Source organism: Pongo abelii, chromosome 7 (assembly GCF_028885655.2).
Source record: "Pongo abelii isolate AG06213 chromosome 7, NHGRI_mPonAbe1-v2.0_pri, whole genome shotgun sequence".
Classification (NCBI taxonomy): Eukaryota; Metazoa; Chordata; class Mammalia; order Primates; family Hominidae; genus Pongo; species Pongo abelii.
In genome coordinates, this window is record NC_071992.2 from 125,617,448 (window position 1) to 125,644,873 (window position 27,426).

The following is a 27,426-nucleotide window of genomic DNA, read 5'->3' on the forward strand; positions in this document are numbered from 1 at the left end:
GACTCGGCTGGAGGGGAAGCGCTCTGCATAGAAGGAAAGTAGGGACATCTGGCAGAAGCAGGCGCTCCAAGAATAAACAGTCAAAGCAGCTCGCAATGGTCCCAAAAAGCTACCCCTCAGCGAACCTGGCTTGCCTGTCGCCACTTGCCCCGCTCCCGGCCCTCATTGGCTCCCAGTCCCGACGTCAGACCCGGAGCCTCTCGCCTATTGGGCCAGCCAGGACCTGAGGCGGAGTGCAGAAGCGAGGACCTGGAGACAGCCGAGAGCCGCCTTCAAGGAGGGCTGGGGGCGGGGCTAGAGGAGGGGCTGGGGGCGGGTTTCCCGAGGAGGGGGCGGCCATGGCAGCTGCGCGGAGGCAACGCAGGCTGCTACGGAGCGCGCGCCCGGCTTTGAATGAGCGAGGCTGGGAGTGAACGGGCGGAGCGCGAGCTCGAGGAAGAGACAGGCAGCGCGCGTGAGCGCGCCTTGTGTGCGCGCGCGGCCCGCGGCAGCTGGGAGCCTCCGCCGGGCGGGCGGGGAGGGGGAGGGGCAGGTGAGTGTGTGCGGTTCGCGCGTGTCTGGGAGGGGCTTTCCTCTCCCTACCCCCATCCTGACCCCAGTCCTAGCCTCTGGGGCATCGTCTGCCCTTCGCCGTCGGCCCTCCGCTTAGCCGGGCACTTCCCGCCCTCCCACCTTCCTTTTCGCCCTTGCACCAGACTTCCCTCGACGCCCGATAGCTGCTCTGGGTACTGTTTCCGGGTCAGGGTGACTTCTGGGGTGAGGAAACTGCGACTGGGAGCGGGACCCAGGCGTGCAGCATTCGCCATGCTCCGCTCACGCGTGGGAGACTGGGCTGTGAGGTACCGGCCCGGAAAGCACGCAGCCTCCGAAGCCGCCTTCCTCAGGGAAATTTGCGTGACCTTACTGCCCTCCGTCTACAGGCCTTGTACCTCTCCAGGCCGATTTTTCCACAATTTAAATCCCAGTCCACCTGGTATCCAGCTCCAGCAACTTAGAGCGTTTCACGTCACGCCGGGCGCCAGGCGTCGGCTTGTATAACCTGAAAACGCTCCTGTTTTTCTCATCTGTGCAGTGGGTATGATTTTTTTTCATCAACCAATTTCACGTGGGTAATCTGTAATGAAACCACTTAAGTTATGAAACTCTTTCCTTTTGAGTTATTTGGGAGACCTTACTCCGCCTTCGGAACCGCCCCAGTGGTGTCACATATTTGAGGGCCTGACTCTCGGTTGCCAGACATGGCACAGAATGTTCGATTTTACTACCGGCTTTCACACTCCGCTTCTGTTTCCCCTTCTCTTACGGGCCGCTGCTCATACCTTTATTTATCAAATTTAAGTGAGTTCGGGTAAATTTTATTTTGGGAGCTTTGTAATATTTTCTAACCCACTTTAGAGAGTTATAGTTTGAGGATATTCTGGACTGTACTAGATCATATGGTTTTCAAATTTTGGTATGAAAAGATTCGGAAATAGAGTTTCAGAAATACAGCACCTGTTTAGTATGTACCGAACATAGATTTTGGCTTTGCTTGTTTTGTGAATTGTGATGTATTGAGGCTACTTGAAAGGACCTCCAGCAGTTTACCGAGAATTTCAACAAGAAAAGATATAATACATTTGATCTATCAGTTTCTAATGTAGCATTCTTTTTTTTAATTGTAGTAATTTTTTTTTTCCGTTAACATGGCAGAGCTCTCATTCCTGATTTCCTAGAGTTGTCATTTCTTCAAAAAGCCTTAATGAGGATACATTGCCTCATAGTTTTGAATCTCATTCTGATATACCTCAAATTTTTGTCTTTGTAATTTTTAAGGAAATTTAATGTTAAGATTAGATTGTATTAACATTGTTCCGTTCTAGAAAGTGTTTTAAAGCAACCAAAGTGTAAAGTAGCGTAAGATACTTATCAAATTGGTGAGCTAGAGGGCATTTCAAAAATCGCACTGAGGCAATGTGCACACAATTAAAAGGTTTCTTAAGTAGGATGTGATGTGGGGAGAGCCTTGGGCTTTCTGGTCAGTCTCTTTAAATCCTGGGTAAGTGAATCTAAGTCTGTCAACCTCATCTATTAAACGGGAGTAGTGAAAAACCTACCTCTTTTGGTTGTCCTTAGGATTCCAGTGAGGTGATCGAACATTGTCTTGAGCGTTCAAGTGCTCAAGGAATGTTAGTTTCCTTCCATTCAACAAATATTTGAGTACCTACTATGTGCCCGGCTTTGACTGAGACCTATAAATACCAGAATGAGCAAGACTGATGGACGTCCTGCCTCCTTAGTTTCTTGCATTCCTCAGGAATAAGTTTATGGGCAAGCTCATGACAATTGGGAGTGAACGCAGAGTTTCCCTATGCGGAGTTGGTAGTATTTCCCAGCTTCCAAATCCAAAGTAGCCACTGAAACATAGTAGGTGCTAATATATATTCATTTAGATGAATCGGGACATTAAGTAAATACAGGTCTCAAAGGATATTCCTGCCTGCCAGTCAGTGTAATTGATAAAATCAAAGTGTGGCTTGATCGCATTTTCCCTATTTTAGTGCAACTGGTTGGAAAATTTATCTTGGAAGTGGTAGTATCACTGAATTATTAAGAATGCTCATTGTTCATGAGATGTTCTTGGCTTTTGAATTAAATAAACCTAGGTTTGAATGGAGTCACTGGATGTGCTTACTCTGTTTAATTCTATGAAACAAGGACAATAGTATATATGTCATAAGATGGCTTTTTGAGTTAAGTGAGTTAACATTTCGATAGTGCATGGTTCATAGGAGACAGTCAATGAGTATCAGTTCTCCTCTTTTATTAATCACAAAAGAAAATTTTCCGCAGAATGAGGATATTCTTGATTGCTAGGGAGAGAATTCTATTCTGTAATCACTAAAAGACTCAGTTTCTATTTTTTATTGGGGAAAAAAAAAACAACCTTTAAATTTTACCTCCAGTTAGCATTGAAGTCATTCAAGTTGGCGAATGTTTATTAAACAATGACACTAACAATATTTGGAAAGGTGATGGCTGTGGTTACCAGGGCTCTGTATGAAATTTATTCTCAACTTTTATTCATGTATATCCACAACATACTGATAGAGTATCTCCTTGATTCTATTTCCTTCCCTGCCAAGTACCACACGTTCTGTAGTCTCTTTTCTGGCTCTTTTTTCTTATAATTTTTCAGAAACTTTAGGCTAATTTTCATTTCAGAAAGTTTTCTTTTGATTGAGAGTTTTGTTCTTGACAAATCAGCTTTAAATGAAGCGATTGTTCACCATTGTAATTTTTCAGATCATTCTACTCATAATGAAGCAATCAAACTTTTTTTTCAAGTCTTACTTTGCAAATGGTAACTGAAGGTACCAAATGAATAAAATACTCTAGAGAAGGGTTGTACAGGGCAAAGTAAGGTATAGAAATAACCATAATACAAAATAAAAAATGTTGTTTCTCGGGAAGAGTAAAATACTAGAATTAAGAAGACTTTACAGTACTCCAGCAAGAGGTAGTAAAGGCTTATGCTAGATAGATTACAGTGGAAATAGGAAAGAATATGGGCAGTACTGGGAAATTGAATAGGGTCTTTTTGGCAATTAGGTGTAAGGAAGAAAGGAGGAGTCAGCATTGTTGCATGATTTGAACCTGAGTAAACCACTGGTTGGGATGTTTTTGACAGAAGTATTTAAATAACTCAAGTATAATTTTTAATATATATATATATATATTTTTTTTTTTTTTTTACAGTCACTGTTCTTTTCATCCTGTCAATTAGTAGGCCACTTCCAGGCTAGGCATTCAGTAAATCGTTCAGCTTATATGGAGAGACAGCCTCCATATGTGCAAAAGTACATGAGTATTGCTAAGGTAACATTTTGGAGCCCTGTCTTTGTACCTTAATAGCCTACAAGCCCCTTCTGACCCTAGAAATAGAAAAGACTAGTGCGCGTTTTGCCTTTCCTTAGAAGAAACTGGCAATGATGGCTCTACAGAGCAATCAAGATCAGATACTATGAGAGTTAAGTATGTTTTTCTGGCTTTCTGATTTTGTTTTCTTATTTTTTATGTGTTTGTTTGGAACTTTTGTATTGAGGTATAGCATACAAACAGTACATAAAGTCAAGTATGTGGTGTTACTACTCAGATTGAGATATTAGATCTTAGCTCTCTAATGCTTCAGTATACCCTATCAGAGATGACCATTTTTTTTTACTATATAATTTTTAACCCATTCAATGTAATATTTTATTAGGTAAAAAGCTGCATTACATGCTTTTTTCAAGACTTTAGGAGTCTTGAATCCCCATGAAATGCATTTTTAAAAAGCATGGGCTGGGCACGGTAGCTCACACCTGTAATCCCAGCACTTTGGGAGGCTGAGGCAGGCAGATCACTTGAGGCCAGGAGTTCGAGACCAGCCTAGCCAACATGGCGAAACCCCGTCTCTAGTAAAAATACAAAAATTAGCGGGTGTGGTGGCATGTGCCAGTAGTCTCAGATTTGGGGGTGGCTGAGGTACAAGAATAGCTTGAACCCAGGAGACAGAGGTTGCAGTGAGCCAAGATTGTACTGCCACACTCCAGCCTGGGTGACACAGCAAGACTCTATTTCAATAAAAAAAAAAAAAAAGTATGTTATAGTACAGGGATGTTGTATTTATCCAGGATGATTTTACTCCTTATGTTTCTAAATGTTATTGCTTATCTTATGCTCATGTAAGGTAATTTAAAAACTAATTAACATTTCAATTTTAAAAAGGAGTATATAGCTGTCCCTTTAATGTGGTCACATGATAATTATTACTTAGGTTTTATCCCCTTTTAAGTAAATATGTGTAGAACTGAAGTCCAAATATACTGCTTATGCTTTTTTATTTTGGGAAAAAAAACTATCAGATTACTGTATGTTTTTTCTTTTTGTTTTAAGAAGTCAGCACTCTAAATAATTGTATTAATCAAGTGTTGTGATTGTTTCTAAAGGTGTTACTAATGGATTGAGAGGCCAGTCTGCTTTAGTTGTGATTTTGTTATTACCTGGTTGTTTCACCTTGAGCAGAACCGTTAACTTCAGTGTATCTTAGTTTCCTCATTTAGAAAATTTAAGAAGTTGGATGACGTATTCTCCAGCTGTTCCAATGACAGGAATCATGATTCTAAATATGTAGTAATTCTCCTCCTTTGACAAAGAAAGGCAAGAAAAAGCTAAGACATGAGATTCCATTATTGGTAACGTTATTCCTGTAAGTGTGTGCACATATGCCCACACATATGTATGTTTGCCTGTGTATTTCTTGTGACTTGATTTACCATGTGGTCTGTTCTACCTCTCAACAGTGGAAAAATGACTATCTGTCATGGATTAACAGATTTTTTTTCCCTCTTTCATGTGTATTTTGAGGCTCTTAGTGAGGACATTGTCATAGTTACTTAAGTTTTCAGCTTTAACTTGTGCCAAAACTCATCTTAAGAAATTTTTAAAATTAAACAGTGATTATTAGGGTAAATATATGCAGTACATATATAGTATACAATATATGCAATACATATATAGTATAGGTGACTAAGATATATAAGAAAAATTTGGAAATTAAGAACCATGTTTAAAAAGGATACAGGCCGGGCGTGGTGGCCCACACCTGTAATTCCAGCACTTTGGGAGGCTGAGGGGGTGGATCACTTGAGGTCAAGAGTTCGAGATTAGCCTGGCCAACATGGTGAAATCCTGTCTCTACTAAAAATACAAAAATTAACCTGGTGTGGTGGCAGGCACCTGTGGTCCCAGCTACTCGAGAGGCTGAGACAGGAGAATTGCTTGAACCCGGGAAGCGGAAGTTGCGGTGAGCTCAGATTGCACCACGGCACTCCAGCCTGGGAAACAGAGTGAGACTGTGTCTCAAAAAAAAAAATAAAAAATAAAAAAGACTACCAAAATAATTCCAGTTTTACCTTTTTTTTTTGAAATGGAATCTCACTCTGTTGCCTAGGCTGGGGTGCAGTCGTGTGATCTCGGCTCACCTCAACCTCCACCTCCCAGGTTCAAGTGATTCTCCTGCCTCAGCCTCCTGAGTAGCTGGGACTACAGGCATGTGCCACCACATCTGGCTAATTTTTGTATTATTAGTAGACGCAGGATTTCACCATATTGGCCAGGCTGGTCTCGAACTCCTGACCTCGTGATCTGCCCGCCTCAGCCTCCCAAAGCGCTGGGACTACAGACGTGAGCCACCGCGCCTGGCATACTTTTACCATTTTTAGAATCTTTATTCCTATCATTGCTATGGCTGTAGTTTTCAATTCCTGTGTCATCTCTTTCATAAAGACATGTATCTTGTTATTTAGTCATAGGGAGGCAGTATGAGTGTGATATTTAAGGACTGAAACACTACAACCAGACTCTTTGGGTTCAAATTCCAGTTCTATAACTCATCAGTTCTGTATCTTTGGCAGCTTACTTAACCCCGCTGTGCCTTAGTTTTCTTATCTGAAGTAGAGACAAAATAGTACTTGCTTCAAGTCCTTCCCAGGGTTGTTGTGAGCATTGAATGAGTTATTACATGTTAATCACTAAGAAGAATGCTTTTTATGAAATATAAAGTAAGCTATTACAGTATATTGAAATGCTGTTGTGAAGTCAGATTTCTGTTTTTAGAGAAGTTCTGAAATAATGTTTCTTTTCACTAATTGTCCTAGTTTCCTAATGGAAGTTGGCTTTCTAGAAAGTAACAAATAATTGATATGAGATTATGATGGTGTTAATGACTTTTTAAAATAATATTCTAACCAGAATATGAACAATGTTCTAATTTAAGTGACATAATATTGTTCAAAAATGTCTTTGTGTAGATTGTTTTAACAGCTCCTTTGAGCTCTAATTGAAATACAATAAACTATATAATTGAAGTATACAATTTGATTAGTTTTGATGAATATATATACACTCACCTATGAAACCACCACAATTGAAGCAGTAAGTATATCCATTACCTCCAAAAGTTTCGTCATGTCCGTCAGTGATCCTTCCTTCCCACTTCTCCCTGCCTCATTACAAGGCACTGCTGATATTTTCTGTCATTCTATATTTGTTTATAATTTCTCGAGCAAGCTTGTCCAGTCTGCTGCCTGTGGGCCTCATATAGCCCAGGATGGCTTTGACTGCAGCCCAATGCAAATTAGTAAACTTTCTTAAAACATTATGAGATTTTTTTGCAATTTTTTTAGGCTTATCAGCTCTGGTTAGTGTTAGTGTATTTTATGTGTGGCCCAAGACAATTCTTTTTCCAGTGTGGCCCAGGGAAGCCAAAAGATTGGACACCCCTGTTCTAGAGCTTAAAAAATACTATATATGGAATCATACGGTGTGTATGTTTTTGGTGGTCTGACTCTTTTCATTCAGTATAATTATTCTGAGATATAGTTATGCTATTACTTGTAACAATAGTTCATTCCTTTTTATTGCTGAGTAGTAGTCTTGTGTATTTATATACAATTTGTTTATCCACTCACCTGTTGATACACATTTGTATTGTTTCCAGTTTGGAGCTATTAAATAAAAATAAAGCTGCTATTCAAATACAAGTCTTTTATTTATTTATTTATTTCAATTTTTTTTTGAGACGGAGTCCTGCTCTGTCACCAGGCTGAAGTGCAGTGGCTCAATCTCAGCTCACTGCAACCTCCGCGTCCTGCATTCAAGCTATTCTCCTGCCTCAGCCTTCAAATACAAGTCTTTATATGGCTATATACTTTTCTTTATCTTGGGTAAATTACTAGGAGTAGAATGGCTGGGTCATATGGTACATGTTTGTTAAACTTTGTAAGAAACTACCAAACTGTTTTTCAAAGTGGTTGTACATTTTACTTTCCCACTACCAAAGTATGAGAGTGCCAGTTGTTCCGAATCCTCACTAGTACTTGCTATGGTCATTATTTTTAGTTTGAATCATCCCAGTAGGTATGTAATAATTTCTCACTGTGGCTTTAATTTGCATTTTTCTAATGATTAAAGATGTTGACCATCATTTAATGTACTTATCTACCATTGTATATGTTCTTTTTTTTTTTTTTTTCGAGATGGAGTCTCACTCTGTTGCCCAGGCTGGAGTGCAGTGGCGTGATCTCGGCTTACTTCAAGCTCTGCCTGCCGGGTTCACGCCATTCTCCTGCCTCAGCCTCCTGAGTAGCTGGGACTACAGGTGCCCGTGACCATGCCCAGCTAATATTTTGTATTTTTAGTAGAGACAGGGTTTCATTGTGTTGGCCAGGATGGTCTTGGTCTCCTGACCTCGTGATCCGCCCGCCTGGGCCTCCCAAAGTGCTGGGATTACAGGTGTGAGCCACCACGCCCGGCCTTGTATATGTTTTTTGATGAAATGTCTAGTTAGACCTTTTGCTGATTTTGAAATTGAGTTTTTAAAAATTATTTTTGAATTTTGAGAGGTTCTTATGTATTCTGGGTTTAAGTCGTTTATCAGACATATGCTTTGCACAGATTTTTCTCTCAGTCTGTGATTTGTCTTTTCATTCCAGTAGTGTTTTTGAATTGTAGTTTTTAATTTTGATAAAGTCCAACTTACTAATCTTTTATTTTATGGATTGTGCTTTTGTTGTACTACCTAAAAATCTTTGCCTAACCCAGCGTCACAATTTTTTTTTTTTCTTCAAATTTTGTAGTTTTAGACTACATTTAGCTCTATAACCTATTTTTAATTACTTGTAACTGGTGCCAGATATATATTGAAGGATTTTGTTTTGATTTTTTCCATATGGATATGGATATCCAGTTTAACCAGCACTTTTTTTTTCTTAATAACTATTCTTTTCTCCCTGAATTACCTTTGCATCTTTATCAGATTTCAGTTTTTGTATATACGTGGGTCTATTCCTATACTTTCCATTGATCTATTCGTGTATTTTGATTCCAGTACTGCACAGTTTTGATTACTGAAGCTTTATAACAAGTCTTGAAACCAGATAGTGCTAGCTGTTTTACTTTGTTCTTTTTCAAAGTTGTTTTGGCTGTTATATACGTTCTTTGCATTTCCATATGAATTTTAGGAATTAGCTTGTCAAGTTTTACAGAAAAAACCTGCCCAGATTTTGGTTGAGATTGCCTGGAATCTATAACTCATTTTGGGAAATGTTGATATCTTAATAAAAATCTTCTGTCTCTGACAAAGTCTTTTTAAGTTAATATAGGCCTTTTAACTGTCTCAGCAATGTTTGATAGTTTTCAGTAGTCAAGTCCTTAATTAGATTTGTCCTCAAGTATCATCTTTTTATGCTTATATAAATTTTTTTTAACATTTCAATTTCTTACTGATTGTTGTTAACATATAGAAATACAATTAATGGTAGATCCCATTGAATTTTCCACATAGAGTATCACACTTTTATTTCTTCCTTTCCATTCTGGATGCCTTTTATTTCTTTTCTATTTTTTTCTTTTTTCTTTTTTTTTTTTTTTGCTGGATTGCATTGGCCAGAACTTCCACTACAATGTTGACTAAAAGTAGAAAAAGCAGACATGCTTGTGTTGTTCATGATCTTAGGGAGAAATTGTCAAATTTTTTTACCGTTAAGTCTTATATTACTATAGGTTTTTCATAGATGTTCTTGATCAAGTTGAGAAAGTTCCCTTATACTTTGCTGCAATTTTTTTTTTTTTTTTAACAGGAATGGATGTTGAGTTTTGTCAAAGGCTTTTTCTGTCTCTATTGAGATGTTTATATGGTTTTTCATTTTTAGTTTGCTAATATGATGAATGACATTTGATTTTTAAATGTTAAACCAATCCAACATTTCCAAACTAAGCACCGGTTTTTCACGATGTAGTATCCATTTATATATTGTTGGATTTAATTTACTAATATTTAGCTAAGGAGATTTGTGTCTGGATTCATAGAATATTAATAGTTTTCTTTTCTAGTAATATCTTTGGATTAGTATCAGTATAGTACTGGCCTCAAATAATGAGTTGGGGAAATATTCCTTCTTCAGTTTTTTGGCAGTTTGTATAGAATTGGTATTATTCCTTCCTAAGTGTTTTGTAGAATTTACCAGTGAAGCCATCTGTGTCTGGGAGATTTTTATAACTACAAATTTAATTTCTTTAATAGATATATAGATTTTCAGGTTGTTCTTCTTATGCTTTAGTAATTTGTGTCTTTCAGGGAAGTTGTCCATTTCATCTCACTTGTCAAGTAAATACAGGCACAAAGGTGTTTGTAATAGTTCTTCAGTATCCTTTTAATATCTGCAGACTCTAATAATGTTATCTGTCTTGTTTATGATATTGGCAAAATTCTGTTATTAAGGACACGTGTTTTAGATTGTTATGTACTTTTTATTAATTGACCCCTTTATCACTGTGAAATGACTACTTTTATACCTGGTAATGTTATTTTCCCTATAGTCTGTCTAACATTGAAGTAGTCGCTTCACCTTTCTTTTGATTAGTGCCAGCATAGTGTATTTTCTCCTATCCTTTTACTTTTAACCTATTTGTGTCTTTTTATTTAAAATGCATTTCTCATTGGCAACATGGAGTGGGGCGGTCTTTCTTTCTTATCCAATCTAACAATCTCTTCTTTTCAACTGGAATGCTACACAATTTGCATTTAATGAGATTATTGATATGGTTAGATTTACATCTGTCATCTTATTTGTTTTTGACTTGTCCCATGTGTTATTTGTTCTCTTTTCTTTGTTTCCTGCTGCCTTTTCAATTGAGTAGTTTTTATCTCCCTGCTTGTCTTATTGGTTATGACCAGTCCTTGCCTCTCAGAATATATGATTTAATGGACTTACTAGAGGTAGTCCTAGGTATTGGCATTTCTTTAATAGATTCCCAGATTTGTGAACCACTGGACTAAATGAGCTCCATGGTAACTTTCAACTTACTAGCTATGTGACTTTGGTCAAGTTATTTGACCTCTCTTAATTCAATTTCCTCATCTATAAAATGGATATAAGGAAATATATTCATCTGCAAGTTAAAAATATTTAAAGTATTTTAAATAGTATTATGTTCATGTGGTTCAAACTTTAAAAGGTACCCAGAGATTTCATATATTCTATTTTATACTCTTTTATTTTTTGAATTGTAGATTTTTATATTAATAGATTTAGGTAAAATTATTTTCAAAAACCAGAATGAAGGGTTTTATCCTTACAACCATTGAAAACTCGAAAACCTGGTTTTTGACTTGTTAATATGATTTAAATTATAATTTTAAAATTTACTGTGTTATATTTAGTTTCTAGAGAAAGGTAAAAAATATATTAGATTTTTCTTAGTGCATAATAGGTCTTTTCAGGACAGGAGTATGACTTTTGAAATCAATTTAATGCATTTTTTGTTTTGTGCCTCTTCCACAGGTTTTGATTCCCACCATGGCCATCACCCAGTTTCGGTTATTTAAATTTTGTACCTGCCTAGCAACAGTATTCTCATTCCTAAAGAGACTGATATGCAGGTAAATAAGTTTTATGTTCAAACTGACCTGTTTATCTCCTCGCTGGTTTTGGATACCTTCGAAACTTCAAATTTCGTGGACAGGACAGGTTATATTTAAGCTGAATATCTTGATTGCAGTATTTATTCATTAATCCCTAGTCATTTTTAAATACTTTTTCTCTACTTCAGATCTAGAAAATAGAGGTTCAGTTGTTTTTGTTCATTCAAATTCTTACACTTTCCACTAAAATAACATGCTTAATACCATTTAGGAATAGACAGACCAACTTTCATTATTATAATCATCACAGAACTTTGATGTATTTGTTTCATTATGGGAATGTTTTAAAGTGGTTAGGTGAAATTCAGAATAGATATTTCTGTCTATACTACAATAGTGTTGTTTTTATATTTAAAAAAAAAAAAAACTTTAACAGAGAAATCCTAAAAAAAAAAAAATTTTTTTTGTCTCTTTAAGTAACATTCTAGAATATGTAGGAAGTCAAGGGCAGGTAAGTCATTTGCTTTAGGACGTCATCTGTAGACTTCAGTTCCTTCTGTTTTGTCACACAGTCATACCCAAGAGCCATGATTTCTAAAATGTGTGCTGAGGCACCTCAGGGCTTTACATGAAATTCACAGGGATGCCATAGAATATTTTAAATTTTACAGTGAAACACAGTGATAGCATCTGTTGAATACCTCAACTCAAAGTAGTTCACATTTGCAACATTAAATCCTGCAGTATTTTTTTATGATGGTGTTCTTTAATGTTTGAGATAAGTTTTTGTTTACTTATATTTTTGGTGACATCTCGTTGCAAAGCCAGGATTTTAGGTTGTAATTAAAAGTGAGTACTGCACCAAAATTAATGTAGAATTGAAAACAAGAATGATGGTCTCCAGTCTTATTCTAAGGCATAAGAAGCTGTGCAGTGTTCAATAGGCACACAGATTTCATTAATAAGTTAAGTGATTGTGGTTATTTAAGAATAAAATAAAAATATTACTTTTTCTTTAAATGTGTATTTTTTACAATGGCTACTAAGCAGTTAGGATATACTTAAGTTTTTTGGATGTAACTACCTTATTCAGTGGAATTGTTAGGTGTTTCTGTGGCCTAAGGGTACTGTGAAAAAGTTACTTACACACTAAGAGGAGGGTATAGTAAAAGAGGAAATGGACAACAATCAGCTCTTTTTTTATATATATAGACATGACTTAGAGGTTACACACAACAATTTTTGCACTGCCTGCTTTCCAGAGCTTAGTCATATGGCCCCCTAGCTGCAAGGAAGGATAGGAACTGCAGTCTCTGGCTGTATGACCATTTGATAGCTGCCAAAACTCTGAGACTTAAGTGCCATTGAATTTATTGCTAGAAGTAGAGTGGTCTGGGATTTAAAAAAAAAAAAAAAAAAAAAAAAGTCCAGGGTATTGCAAGAGAACAAGTGAGTGTAATGATCATCCAGAGATGATCACTGGGGCAGAAGTGAAGAAAGAAATGGAAAGTTTAGGTGGTTGACTTGAAATCACCCAAGAGGATAGGATTTGGGAAGTAGAAAAAGGAGCGAACTAAGTGTTCAAATTACCAGAGAATGAGGAAGAGAATGGCCAGAAATTCACCAGGTAAAGCAACATTAAAAATGGGTATTAATTGCCAGAAGGCAGGAAGTTAAAAGAAGCATTGTGTTAACAGTGGTGATGAAATATAGATGTTTTCTTCTTGTACTTCTATTTTTTAAAATTTTCATTAAATATAGATTACTTCTAGGATAAGAAATTTTCTTGATGTGAAAATATTAAGGACATTCCTATTGGCATTATAAATTTCTATTGTAAATGTATACATATTTAGAATTGATTGTATGTTCAGTTTTAAAGAAAACTGACCGTATGTTAGGATAAGCTTCTCTTTGGTGTCTGAAGGAACCTTAGACTATGTATTTTAAAATACCAGACTTGGCTAGGCATGGTAGCTCATGCCTGTAATCCCAATGCCTTGGGAGGCTGAGGGGGTCGGATAGCTTGAGGCCAGGAGTTCAAGACCAGCCTGGGCAACACAGCAGGACCCCATCTCTATGGAAAGGAAAAACAGGCTTATATCATAAATTTCAAAAAGGACTAGATTACTTTTCTATTCACCCTTTAAACAAATATAGCTTTGAATCTGTAATAAAAATAGCTGACTTTATCGTTCTTCGTTCTTAGTTGATGCTTTATAGATTATTTGAAGTGAAGTAAATGACTAATTATCTCTATTACCTGCCATTTTTTGTATGTTGTGCTATGTAGCAGGCACACACTGTCTAGAGGTTTTAAATATGTCACTTAATTAAATCCAAACAACCCTGCAAAAGTGGGTTTGAATACCTGCATTTTATAGATGAGGCTGTTGAGGCTGAGAAGTAGGTAATTCTAACTAGACATAATAGAAGTAACATTGGAAACTGTGGTTTACACAGATTCCACAGCCCATGTTCTTAACAACTGGGTTATAGTACGCCCTGTTTAATGTGGTACTTTTCCTACTAATCCTTAAAAGTAAGTTACCGTTTGGTTCAAACCAGTGATTTTTAAACTTCTTAATAGTTAATCTTATCAAGAAACCCCATGTGTAAAATATAAAAGCCAAGCCACCCTGTTTAAAACAGCAAAGGTGGCCCAGACCTTCACCCACAGAACCCACAGCACTCCAAGGAGCATGCTCTGAAACCGTCTTGCATTTTTATTTTTGACTTTATATTCCTCTTGAGTTTGTTCATAATTCTGAGTCCTAAGCCAAAAACCATTTATGTTGTTCTGTCCAAGATTTAAAAAACATTCACAGGATGTCTGATTTATGACTTTTTTTTTTTTTTACCATAAATTAGTGAGTAACTGTTATTAAAATCAATAATCATAAAATTGAGAAAGATCTTGTTTTATAAGCCTTAAATTACCGTACATAGTAGTGCTTTTACTTTGCTTGTTTTGGTGGTTCTTGAAATAAATTATTTCATTTTTGTTTCAGATCTGGCAGAGGACGGAAATTAAGTGGAGACCAAATAACTTTGCCAACTACAGTTGATTATTCATCAGTTCCTAAGCAGGTAGTTTTTTTGTGTGTGTTCTTTTGTTTTGTTTTGTTTTGAAAGATTGAATAAGTGTCCTAGAACAATATTTTAAAAACTGGATTGCAGATCATTAATAGAAATTACTTTAATTTTTGTTGTGTTGTTAAATTTATCTGGTCTGAAAATTCTATTTGGTTCTTCATTTTATCTTGTTTCTTTGTTGACATTTTCTATTTTGTTTTCATTGGTTTCAAGTGTTTGCTATTGCTTGTTGGAACATTTTTATAATAGCTATTTTAAAGCCTTAGAGAATTCCAACATATCATTTTGGTGTTGGTATCTGTTGATTAACTTGCCTTGCAAATTAAGATTTATTGTTTTTGTATGCTGAATAATTCTGGGTTGTTTCATGAACATTTTGAATACTATGTTTTGAGACTTCGTCTTATTTAAATCCTGTGTGAGAAGCTTGGTATTTTTTATCAGATGATCAGTCTGGTTAGGCTTGGGTGAAAATGTCCAGCCCTTCTGTGGGTTGTAGTTTTAATGTCAGTTCAGTTTTCAGAGCATTTGCTTTTGTTTTACTTTGTTTTTTGTTTTTTGATGGATATAATAGAATAAAATAGAACAGAATATATCAGAATGTCTTGTATTTTTTGAACTTTTGATCAAGTTTTGATCTTTGACATAAAATTTATATTTTCCTGTGGGTCAAAAAAGTGTGAAAACCAGTGTTTTAGAAAGCCCATTTTTCTAATAAATCATCAATGAAGTGCTCATTAAGTTGCCCCTTTTTGGCTGATAATGTTGATCAATTAAATTTAGACAGATGTTGAAGAGTGGACTTCCTGGGATGAAGATGCACCCACCAGCGTAAAGATCGAAGGAGGGAATGGGAATGTGGCAACACAACAAAATTCTTTGGAACAACTGGAACCTGACTATTTTAAGGACATGACACCAACCATTAGGAAAACACAGAAAGTATGTTAAGATTTATGCTTTTGGAGATTAAACTACTTTTTAGATTCCTATAGTTAAAATTAGGTGATAACAATTCACATTTATTAGAAAGCCTTTTTTTTTATTATACTTTAAGTTTTAGGGTACATGTGCACAACGTGCAGGTTAGTTACATATGTATACATGTGCCATGTTGGTGTGCTGCACCCATCAACTCGTATATTAACATTAGGTGTATCTCCTAATGCTATCCCTCCCCACTCCCCCGACCCCACAACAGGCCCCAGTGTGTGATGTTCCCCTTCCTATGTCCATGTGTTCTCATTGTTCAGTTCCCACCTATGACAGAGAATGTGGTGTTTGGTTTTTTGTCCTTGCGATAGTTTGCTGAGAATGATGGTTTCCATCTTCATCCATGTGCCTACAGAGGACATGAACTCATCCTTTTTTATGGCTGCATAGTATTCCATGGTGTATATGTGCCACATTTTCTTAATCCAGTCTATCAGCCTATTTCTAATTATCAGTTGTTTGTTTTCTGTCATGTTAAGTAAGAATTTTATATGTTTGAATGTCCTAGACATAGTTCTAGTAAGTTGTACCCCAAGTCTTTTAAAATTATATTTATATATGTATTGAAATCCTACTATATGTCAGATTCTAGACTCCAATCTCTGCCATGGAGACTAAGGTGAATTGGATAAGAGTTCTAACAAGTTCGTACTTCAGTAATATCTACAAGCTGATAAGTAGATTTTATTGTTTGTAACCATTATAAAACTGATGCAGGACTCTAAAAACTTAAGAGTAATTGTGAGTTTGTATTAGTCATCCATACATTATTTAATCCCTTTTGAATTGAATATGGAAGATCATTTAGAGATGCAGGGAATTACTGGAAAAAACAGAATGCTTGAGTATTTTCCTTTTTATTATCAAAATAGTACATGTACTTTTTTAAAATCAAAAACTGTAGAAGAACTTATAATGAAAAGTGAGACTCCTGACCCATCACTCTTAGCCAGTTCTTCCAAGAAACAGCCACTCAATAATTTTCTGTTTGGATTTCTTCAAGTGTTTGTCATCGTATCTATCTATAATATGGTTATATTGCCATTTCTTGTTTACCAGTAACAGGCATTGTCCACTGACATTCATACTATGGTAAATGAAGATTTATTTCTTACTACCATTCCCTCTCCTTTATTCCAGTCTACCTCACTAATCACTCTGCTATATCAGAAAAACACACTTAAAGCTCACTTTCTTGTTCAAACATAGAAAATATTTTTATCATATATATATAAACATACACACACATACACACTTTATAAAAATTAGGACATTATTTCACATTTTCTAATACAGTTGTTCCTCACCTTCTTTCTCTCAGGTGATTTCAGCTATACATTTATATTTACATTGTCTAGGTTGATAACATTTACATTCTTTGTTGTTGAGTTGTCCAAATGTCTCAATGCTAGAACACATTAAATTGTGTATTTTTAAAGGATCCTTTAAGTGAGTTTCTTAATAGATGAATACCTTGCATTGTGGAAGTATACTGCTGCTCTCAGTAGGAATCTAGTATATTACTATGGTGCCTTATTAAATTAATTAGAATGGAAATGCTTTGAATGAGGCTACCAACATCATATAAGTGTATTTCGATGCTACTGGCCTGAATGAGTTAATGTATTCATAGGTATCTCACATGCTGAGAGAGTTGTTTATACTATTGGCAGGATATGATACCTGTTGTTATTTAATACAGTAACTAAAAGTGATTGATTATATTTTGAGGTCTGGGGAAAGTAGGAGAGAAAGAAAGAAAATGAGCCTGTATTAATTTTTAAAAGTGAAATACAATTTTTCTTAGTGTGTAACTGATTTGTACAACAGTTGCCTGGGAAATTGGTATTCACAGACTTTTTTTTTAGTTTTTACATTGTAAATTTTAAGAAGAAATATTTTAAGTAATTAGAAAATGTTTTGGTTGTCTATTTTTATGTAGTGATTTGTAAAAGATCCCTATAATTCTTTTTCAATTAATCTTTCAGATTGTTATTAAGAAGAGAGAACCATTGAATTTTGGCATCCCAGATGGGAGCACAGGTTTTTCTAGTAGATTAGCAGCTACACAAGATCTGCCTTTTATTCATCAGTCTGTAAGTATGTTAATGGTTCTAGGGAAAGGTTTTGTTTTGTTTCTGTTTTCTTTAAAGCAGAGGAATAAAATCTAAATGAGTTTAACATAGTATTCGTATTTTTGTAACTTTGAAACAGGTTTAGCAGTTTGATGGAATTTAATCTGGAGTTTTACCAATCCTAACCTTTTATGAGATTGTAAATTACATTAGATACTAAGATCAAGGTCCCATTGTACACATGAAAGATAGAGATACAATATTATTTAAAAATATAAACATCAGAGAGATTACCATTAAAATGAGAGATTAACCCTAATGGTAGATTATTTTAAAGTGAGTTATGAATTGTTTTCTTCATAGAGTGTATTTTCATTCAAAGTATGATTTAATTTTAAATGGTTTGACTTAAATGAAACTTTTTAGAGGAAAAATTTTTGAAACAAGTAGACAGCTGAGGTTCTCAACCTTGGGAGCATATCAGAATCAGCTTTGGAAGTTTTTTAAAAGCACAAATATCCAGACCCCTCCCTGCCTAAGCTTTAAGCATGCTTTGATTGGTTGATTATATTATCTATTGTTGTGTAACAACTCCAAATTCAGTGACTTGAAATAATAACAAATATTAATGTAACACAGTTTCTGTGGATTGAGAATCCAGGTGACTAAACTAGGTGGTTCTAACTCAGAATTTCTCATGAGTTTGCAGACAAGTCATTGGGTTGGGGCTACAATCATCTGAAGGCTTGACTGTGGTCGAAGGATTCATTTCAAAGACAGCTCACTTCTACACCTGACAAATTAATGCTGTTTGTTTGCACAAAGCCTCAGTTCCTTGCTGTGCACCTCTCCAAGGAGCTGCTTGAATTTCTTTATGATGTAACTCCTGATTTTCCCAGTAAGTTATAAGATGGTGAGAGCACTTGCTCATGGGTGAGGGTGACACCACAATGCCTTTTTGTGATGTGGTTTTATAAGTGATACACTGTCACTTCCACGTTATTTCATTGAAGCCACTAAATCCGGCCCACATGCAAGCCTCCACCTCTTGAAGGAAGGAATGTCTAAGAATTTGTGGACATATTTTTAAATTACATCTGTCTGTCAATCTATGTATTTTATTTATTTGTTTAAACTGCACAGTTGCTTCTGAGGTCCCTCTTCCCAGGGGACCCATGTATTATGTATGTTTTTAATTCATTGAGTAAAAACACTGTTTTTACTAAAGCCAGGCCCTGTGGCATTAAACGGTCTTTGCCTCAGAAAAATGCATTTAGTAGGGGAGACATGATATTAAATAAATGATCACACACATCAATATAATTACAAACTTTGATAATTCCTATGCAGTTACACGATGCTATGAACACATAACACCATAGATACTTAGCTGAATAACATAGCATTATAATGTTTTTTATTTTATGTATCTCAAAATTAAACTTTATTCATAAGTGTTTGATCTATATTGGTGAAATGCTTTAATCCTACCCACTGAATTAGCAATATTTGCCACCTAAATATAATTATAATACTATCATACCTCATTGTAAAGTTGTAAATATACAACTACTTACAGAGTTGAGAAGGGGTAAATAGGGTAGATGGAGAATGTCTCCACTGCTGTTTCCACATATTTTCCTCCCAAGCAGACAGAATAAAGGGGCATTGCATAGGAGAGGATGGTAACCTATTGGACTTTGTTTTCTATACCAAAAATATCTTACCATTCATTCTACAAATTAGATTCTTCTTTTAAAATACAGATTTTCTTTTTTTCTAGAATTCATCATTCGTATTGTTGTGAAAGTTCTTTTATACGAAAGATAAATGTCATGTTTTATACTTTTTTAGTTTGTTAATTGGTTTGGATATTTTTGTTGGGCAGGTGTATTTAGTTTTTATGTAGACAAATCTATCAATGGTTTCCCCCCTTTTCTTTTTACTAAGGCCATCTCTACTAAAGGATCAGATACCACCTTTTTAATGGTCTCTACAGTTTCACTTTTTAAAAAAATCTAAATATTTTATGTACTCTAACAGTCAAATACTTTAGTGGAAGAATAGATAATATGAATGGGAAATTTACAAATAAGAAATAGACATAACCTAATTTGAAGAAAAGCTTGATCTTATTAGTGCTCAAAGTAGGCCCAGTGAGGTGGTACATGCCTGTAATCTCAGCACTTTGGGAGGCCAAGGCGGGCAGGTTACTTGAGCTCAGGAATTCGAGACCAGCCTAGGCAACATGGCGAAATCTTCTCTCTACAAAAATAAAAAAATTAGCTGGGTGTGGTGGTGCGCGCCTGTAGTCCCAGCTACTTGGGAGGGACTGGGGTAAGAGGATTGCTTGAGCCCAAGAGGTCGAGGCTGCCGTGAGCTGTGATCACACTGCACTCCAGCCTAGGTGACAGAGTGAGACCTTGTCTCAAACAAACAAAACAAAGTAAAATAACAAGATACAATTTTAAATATTGTCAAATTAGTAAACATAGAAAAGAAAACAGCTGAGTGCAGTGGCTTACACTTGTAATCCCAGCAATTTGGGAGATTGAGGCAGGAGGATCACTTGAGTTCAGGAGTTCAAGACCAACCTGAGCAACATAGCTAGACCTCATCTCTAAAAAAATGTAAAAAACAATCAGCCAGGTGTGGTGGCATGTGCCTGTAGTCCCAGCTACTAGGGCTGCTGAGGTGGGAGGATCCCTTGAGCCCGGGAGTTTGAAGCTGCAGTGAGCCATGATCACACCATGCACTGCAGCCTGGGCAACAAAGTGAAATGCTGATTCCTTAAAAAAAAAAAAGGGAGAAGAAAAGGCAAGATTTCTACCTACTGCGGTCAAGAGGATAACTTGGTACTTTTCAAGGCTGTCATTTGCACTTTGTTTCAGTAGCTTTAAAAATGCTCCTTTCAGAAATGTATATTAAATAATTAGAAATATTTTAAGAATTTTTAACAGAGTATGGTATTACATATATTCTCAGGAGAAGAAAACTCAAAACATTCTATTTCATTTTTAGGGGTAAGTATTTAAAACAATATGATATTAAATAAATCTGTTCACAGATTGGTACCAGTTATTTTACACACAGTCACTTTCACAGCTACCTAAACAGTCCAGCATGACCATTTTCACTGGTTATTGAAAGAAAACAGTGAACTTTTAGAGGTCTGGCTTGGGAAATAGAGATAGGGACCAGTAGATAATACCAGCTAAGAAAGACTGGGAAAAGGAAACATGACATAGAAGTATTTCATTAAAGATAAATTTTGCATGATTTGTCATTTTTGCCTAGGATTGAGACAGTAAGTGCCAATAACAAATTTCCAGTAAGTTACATATGCTTAAATGAAGATGACTGTGCTAGTTTTTAAACTTCAGCTCACAGTTCTTCTCAGCACAAATTAGTCCAGTCAAGGATTTCTAATTCAGTCTGGGATCAGTCAGTTTCTTGTCACTCTATCCCGAGCTCCCTCATCTTACTGAGGAGAGAAAGAAACAAAAGACATGTTCTGTTCTTGTTCGTTCCAAAATAAAGTACAGCAAAGAAGAGAATTTAATATAAGAGAGTATCCCATGAAACATAAGATAAAGAAGAAAGCTGGCCTTGCCTAGGACTGTTGAGCAGTGAAAGTCATACATCAGTTCTAAGCAAGCCAAAAGCAAAATCATCTGTGCCTTGTATAGGACAGGGTAAGGAAGCTGAGAAGACACAGGAGAATGACAGGTTCTGAGTTATGTGTTAAAAGATACTCTTTTTTTGACGGCTCTGTGGAGAAAGGATGGCTTTTACTCTCTTAATTTTGTTTTACTTTTCATTGTAGTCTGAATTAGGTGACTTAGATACCTGGCAGGAAAATACCAATGCATGGGAAGAAGAAGAAGATGCAGCCTGGCAAGCAGAAGAAGTTCTGAGGTATTTGAGTGGCATTTATATTGCAACCTGAGTAGAAGAACTAGATTTCTTCCCTACTATGTTTCAAGTCAAGGGAGCCTATTCTGCCAAATATTATATTTTTCTTCATTTGATCCTTAGATAATATGGACTTTTTTTTTTTTGTATTTCAGACTGCAGATACTATTTTATATGATTAAAACCTCACAGAAACCAAGAATTTTAAGCTCTATAGGAACAAAATAACTTTATTAATGGCAAATGGAGTGTTATATATACATGTATATAAAAGGTTTTATATATTTTTTTATATATGTATAAGGTTATATACATATACATACCATATTACAAGCTTGATATTTCTCTAGGTCAGAAGTTACAACTTTATTTCCATTTCCTCATGATTCAGCATAGTGCCCAGTACTGCTCATTTGAATGAAAATAACTTATGTGACACTCTACGTTTGTACATATATCTTAAATGATGTCCATGAAAGCCCTATGTGTTAGATGAACTACCCATTCTCCAAAAAAATACTATTCTGGAAGTTTTAAAGTTCATTTTTATTGGTTGTTCTTTTTTGTGTGTGATCAGCAAACATATTTCTTAGTACTGCTACATTAGGTCAAAGAGTAAACAGAAAATTTATCTTAAGGGAGAGCTAGTGACTGATTACTGATTTTTAAAAGTCAGATATTTAAATGCATCTAAAGAATTTATACATTTTTAAAATTGTGTAGTAAGATACAGCAATATAAATTTTTTATTTTAAAATTGAGATTGTTTTTACCATAGGAATAGCAAACAAATTATTCTTTATCTGACTCTCAACAAAAAAACTGATTTCGTTTTTGTATTTTCCTTTCTTGGCTTTGTCAATAAATTACAGTTACTGTGAACAACCAGCAGAGGGTGCAGCTAAATAACTGGGAATTTTGTTTGAAGTTTTTGTTTTTTTCCTTTGAAGTATATCAAGCCCTTTTTTTTTTTTTTTTTTTTCTGGTTAGGATATGTCACATTTCAAAATTCAGTCAGTAAAATTGTGAGCGTTTTTAAAATTTAGTTCTTATTTAGTCAGTATAGCTTATCTTTTATAAAGGGAATATTTTTTAAATTGTGAACTGTAACACTTAGGATATTGCATGGATCATCAAAAAAGATAAATCATCTCTTTAAAATTCTGTGTTATTTTAAAAAACAAATAATAGATACAGATGTCTGAGTATTTTAAGACATTTTGGGGATTCTAGTAATTATTAGTGCCATTAACCACAAAGACAAAGGAAGGGGGCTGTCCTTTTTAAATACAGTAATCTCACTGTAGAGTTCATGCCATGAGTTCACAAGTATCTTAATATTGTACAAAAACCTTTTCTTTTTCATTCTAGCCTCTTAACCCCTAAGCAAAACAAAACAAATGAAAAAATGTACTTAAAAACTTAATGTTTTACCCTTTAAGGACCGCTTGGGAGAGTGAGATTGTTAATCCGTAATAGACATGCTTCATGCTGCAAGTACATAGGTAGAGCCAAAGAGAAATGGAGGTGTCGGTACATTGTTACTGCCCCTGGATAGCCATTGAGCATTTTAAAAGTGTATCCACATTCCCTATCTTCTAACTCTGAGCTTTTTTCCTGTTGCGACTATAAATACTGCCAGTACTGTGATCAGTATTGCTAAGAATGAAGATTCTGGTATTTTAATAATTCCCAGCATGAATCTGGATAGGTAAAATGTATTTTTGTCTGCAGCTATCTCTTAAGTTCTCTTTTATACTTTAGTTTTTGGTACAGATTGGGTATCCCTTTCCAAAATGCTTTGGACCAGAAGTGTTTCAGATTTTGAAATTTTTGAGAGTTTAGAATATTTGTGTTCTACTGCTAGTTCATCATCCCAAATATGAAAATCTAAAATCTGAAATGCTCCAATGAGAATTTCCTTTGAGCCCTCAGAAAGTTTCAGATTTTGGAGCATTTCAGATTTCAGATTTTTGTATTTGGGATGCTCAGCCCTTATATTATTTCAGCTAGTAACCAGGTCAAAACTTTGTTGTCTTACTTGTTTATAACCTAGCCAGCCCTTTATAGTTTTTTCTCTACCTCCCTTTTTTCTTCTGGTTTGACATTTTTAGTTCAGATTATTAGTTTTTGTTGAACATGAGCAAAGTGATGAAAAACAGATTTTTTAAAACTATTCTTCAGAAATTGATAGCAAAAGTCAAAATGTTGCCAAAAATAGTTTCTTTACTTTCTTGAATTTTGGTCATCCATAACTCTGCCTACTCGTCTTTATGATACATTTCACTCACTGTAGTTAATATTGAGCTCCCCCAGACATAGATAATCCACTTTGGATTTTTCTGCATATAACCTAATGTTGCCTATTCCATGCCCAATTGTGACCTGTAGCTTCCTTCCTCAACATTGCATACTTGAATGATTTTCTCACACCCTAACCCTTCAGATCTGGGACCAACATATGTTTACTCTGCTCTCTCCTGTTTCATCATCCCACTCCTACCCCCACTCCCTACATAAACCAATCAATAAAGATAGAGAGAGTGAGTCTGGGTCAGTGGAGTTATGGAAAGAGTAAGGAAGAGGTATGTATTTCACAAAGTATGATTAGTAAATACCTACCACTCTTTTTTTTTTTTTTTTTAACTTTTAAGTTCAGGGGTACATGTGCAGGATGTGCAGGTTTGTTACATAGGTAAACATGTGTCAAGGGGGTTTGTCGTACAGATATTTCATCAGCCAGGTATTAAATCTAGTATCCATTAGTTATTTTTCCTGATCCTCTCCCTCTGTCTAACCTCAGCCCTTCTGGTAGGCCCCAGTATGCATTGTTCTCCTCTGTGTGTTCATGTGTTCTCATCATTTAGCGCCTACTTATAAGTGAGAACATGCAGTATTTGATTAAATACCCACCACTCTTCTCTTTGGTAGAGTTAGTCACGTGTTAATCTTGAAATTTACTTGGTGGAAGGTGTATCTTAAGTTTCCATTTTCTTTTTGGAGCATGTGTTCTGTTCAGCTGTGTTCATCATGCACTTTAAAAACTGGCTGTTTGTAACTACTATAATAACAGGAGATTATCAAGCTCAATATCAAGCTTTTCTGAATGGTATCCCCAGAAAAAGATGTGGTTCAATGGAAGTATTGTTTTACAAAATGGAGATAATCTAAATAAGAAGTGTCAGAAGATGTGGGTTCTTATCCCTGTACTTAATCCTATGACTTTGGGCAAGTCACTTAGCCTTTATGCCTCATTTTACTTATTTGTAAAATAGAGATAATATTTCTTCTGTTTCACAAGTCATGTTCTAAGGACTAAGAGAAATCCTGTTTTTGAAAATATTTGGAATTTTCAAATTAGTGAGAAAATTTCAAGACTTTAAACATTTTATTTGGTGATAATAAAAAGGCACTGCTATTTCTTTCTAGAATTTATTTGCCATTTTATCTGTGTGGTATTTTCTAAAAGTAAAAGTATAAGTATGTTTCTTTTCAGACAGCAGAAACTAGCAGACAGAGAAAAGAGAGCAGCCGAACAACAAAGGAAGAAAATGGAAAAGGAAGCACAACGGCTAATGAAGAAGGAACAAAACAAAATTGGTGTGAAACTTTCATAACACATGTTCTTCAAATTTTATCATGCCAGTAGGAGAAATCTCAGCTCCACAACCCAAGCAACATTTGTATGGATTTAAGAGTATTTTAAGAATACACACTGCTTGATTTTAATACATTGATCAGGCCATCCAGGACACCACGATTCTCCCAAAGTACCTTGAACTCTTAGTGATTGAGACTCAAAAAAACAAAAAAGACTTGAGACATTGTTTTCTTCAACATGCTCCAAATATAAGATGTTTGCTGTACAGAAAGTATCACAAATGGAATATATCAGTACCTCTCAAGCTAGCGTTTCTAGCTAAATAAATGGGTGTATATAATTTTATGGTGGAAAATAACTGTACTGTCTGTTATGATTTCCTTCAATGTGCATAATGATAAAATAAATAATTTCAGTATTCTTTGGTTTCCATGGTTACCTGACCTAAATTAGATAAATTGTAGGGCTTTAGCTTTCTTATTTTTGTCAAAAGTTGGTGTTGACGTACATTCCCTCTAATTTGAACTGGTATTGTTTACGTTTGATACAACATTAAGGAATTTGATGATTTTCATTTCATGAAAATGACATTAAATGCAATAATTTTATTTATCATAAACATTTTGTACATCATTGTTTTCTTTTGGATTAGTGTTGTCATACATGTAATTTATATCGCATGTATAAACATTGAAAATCAACTAAAATGACATTTGTTTTACATTATAACTTGTGAGTTTTAAGAACTAGTATTAGTAGTTTTTTCCTTTCATTATAGATTTTAAGATGTTGTGGTATCTTTGAGTGCCTTAGTTCTCCCTTCCTCCCAAAAGCCATTAATTTACAAATGCTTAAAGCCATCAGGTCAAATATTTCAAAGCCTTTAGATTATTTCTGTATTAGCTTTAGATGTCTGACGTTATGTAGGATACCTGTGTTCTTGGCTAGGATAACATTATTGATTCATTAAATCATAGAGGTAGGAATAATAATCTTTTATTTATGATGTTGATTGGCTCCAAAATAGTCTTAAGGAGATAAATACTGTGTCTATAGGGGAAAAGTAGACTTCATATTTTAAGATCCCATTAACCTTTTCACCGCAATTGAAATGCATCCAGCCTGATTTTCCTATCATTTTGGAATTTTTAAAGATTTTTACTTTCTTAAGTTACTGCCTAGAATCAACATTCTGTGAGATTTTAAAATGTCATAGATACTCTACAGGCCAAACCTTGCTAATTTATTTTACTTAAAGTGATATTTTATAGAAAAATTGTAAGTTATACAATGAGAACCCTTTAAGCCCTTAGCCTAAGCTTCCAGACTAAATGTGATTATAGAATAAGATGAAATTTAACTTTGGTACAGAGCTTTTTATAGCCCCAAATTATATTTCCAGTTGTTATATTCATTAGAATTTCTGCTAATAAACTCCCAACTTAAATGGAATTGGGCTCAAAGTTTTAATAATGTATTCTCTTCCTTCTTTGTATTTATATTTAGTTATTATGGGAATACAACATATCTTCTCTAAATTTGGAATTCATAAAGGATAACTTCCTTTAGCTCAATTACTTGTATTGCTTTTCCCTAGTAGCTGAAAAGTATTTAAGTTTGCTTTGGTCATGATTTTCATGTGTTTGAGGTTTTTGTTGTTGTTGTTGTTGTTGTTGTTGTTGTTTGGCTTTTTGGTTTTTGATTATTTAAAAATAAAGACATTAGAAATTAGAGTTAGTATGATTAGGAAGAAATAGATTTTTCTTGTGGAAAGAATAGGTAACAATTCTGGAATTTATTTTCTCTCTATTGATGTGTAAACTAAATTCCTGTATTAACTTGGGTATATTTTGGTCCCAAAAGTAATCACTGAGTTAAATGCATATGAGAAACAATTCATGGTAGCATACTGTCTCTTTTAGCTACTAAATTTATGGTTTCTATTTTTTGTTTTCTTGATTTCAATAAAGAATTGTCAGTTTTAGATGCTTATTAGAAATAATAAGAAATACTGGTAGGCATAGATAGAATTAGTGAAGTTTTAACCATTACCAAAATTGTGCATTTCATGTACTGAGATAACAAGTAATCAAAGACATGTGAAACTTACCTTGTGTTGTTTTTTTTTTTTGTTTTGTTTTGTTTTTTATGTAGTAATTTCATGGTTTCTAGCCATTTCCTCTTCTTAAGCTTTACCTAGGGATATTCTCTACTTGGCTCTTCTTTTAGTATAGCATGTTTAATTGAGTTGACATTTTAGAACTGAAAATTTAAAATTCTGCATCCGAATTTCTCAGTTT

General features: G+C 35.1%; 1 protein-coding gene across 4 annotated transcripts; it reads left to right on the plus strand.

The window, feature by feature from the left end:
* Positions 1 to 253: 253 nt before the first annotated feature.
* EBAG9 (estrogen receptor binding site associated antigen 9) lies at positions 254 to 27,235 on the plus strand. Of its 4 annotated transcripts, none has more exons than XM_054518779.2 (8): positions 595 to 1,075; positions 3,739 to 3,839; positions 11,367 to 11,464; positions 14,458 to 14,536; positions 15,326 to 15,484; positions 17,524 to 17,631; positions 21,437 to 21,528; positions 25,022 to 27,235. In XM_054518779.2, the coding sequence occupies exons 3-8, from the start codon at positions 11,382 to 11,384 to the stop codon at positions 25,140 to 25,142; spliced, it is 642 nt and encodes a 213-aa protein (XP_054374754.1). In that variant the 5' UTR covers positions 595 to 1,075; positions 3,739 to 3,839; positions 11,367 to 11,381; the 3' UTR covers positions 25,143 to 27,235. The 4 variants fall into 4 exon arrangements, with proteins under 4 accessions (XP_054374756.1, XP_002819406.1, XP_054374754.1 ...); XM_054518780.2 differs by lacking the exon at positions 595 to 1,075 and adding an exon at positions 1,142 to 1,338; XM_054518781.2 differs by lacking the exons at positions 595 to 1,075; positions 3,739 to 3,839 and adding an exon at positions 254 to 532.
* The last annotated feature ends 191 nt before the right edge of the window (positions 27,236 to 27,426 follow it).

What these genes read in the sequence shown, in the direction of transcription:
- EBAG9 (XM_054518781.2), top strand. Translation starts at nt 11,382, where the DNA reads ATGGCCATCACCCAGTTTCGGTTATTTAAATTTTGTACCTGCCTAGCA. An exon ending in CTAAAGAGACTGATATGCAG is followed by an intron (nt 11,465 to 14,457) that starts GTAAATAAGTTT and finishes TTTTTGTTTCAG; the next exon opens with ATCTGGCAGAGGACGGAAAT. An exon ending in CCATTAGGAAAACACAGAAA is followed by an intron (nt 15,485 to 17,523) that starts GTATGTTAAGAT and finishes TTAATCTTTCAG; the next exon opens with ATTGTTATTAAGAAGAGAGA.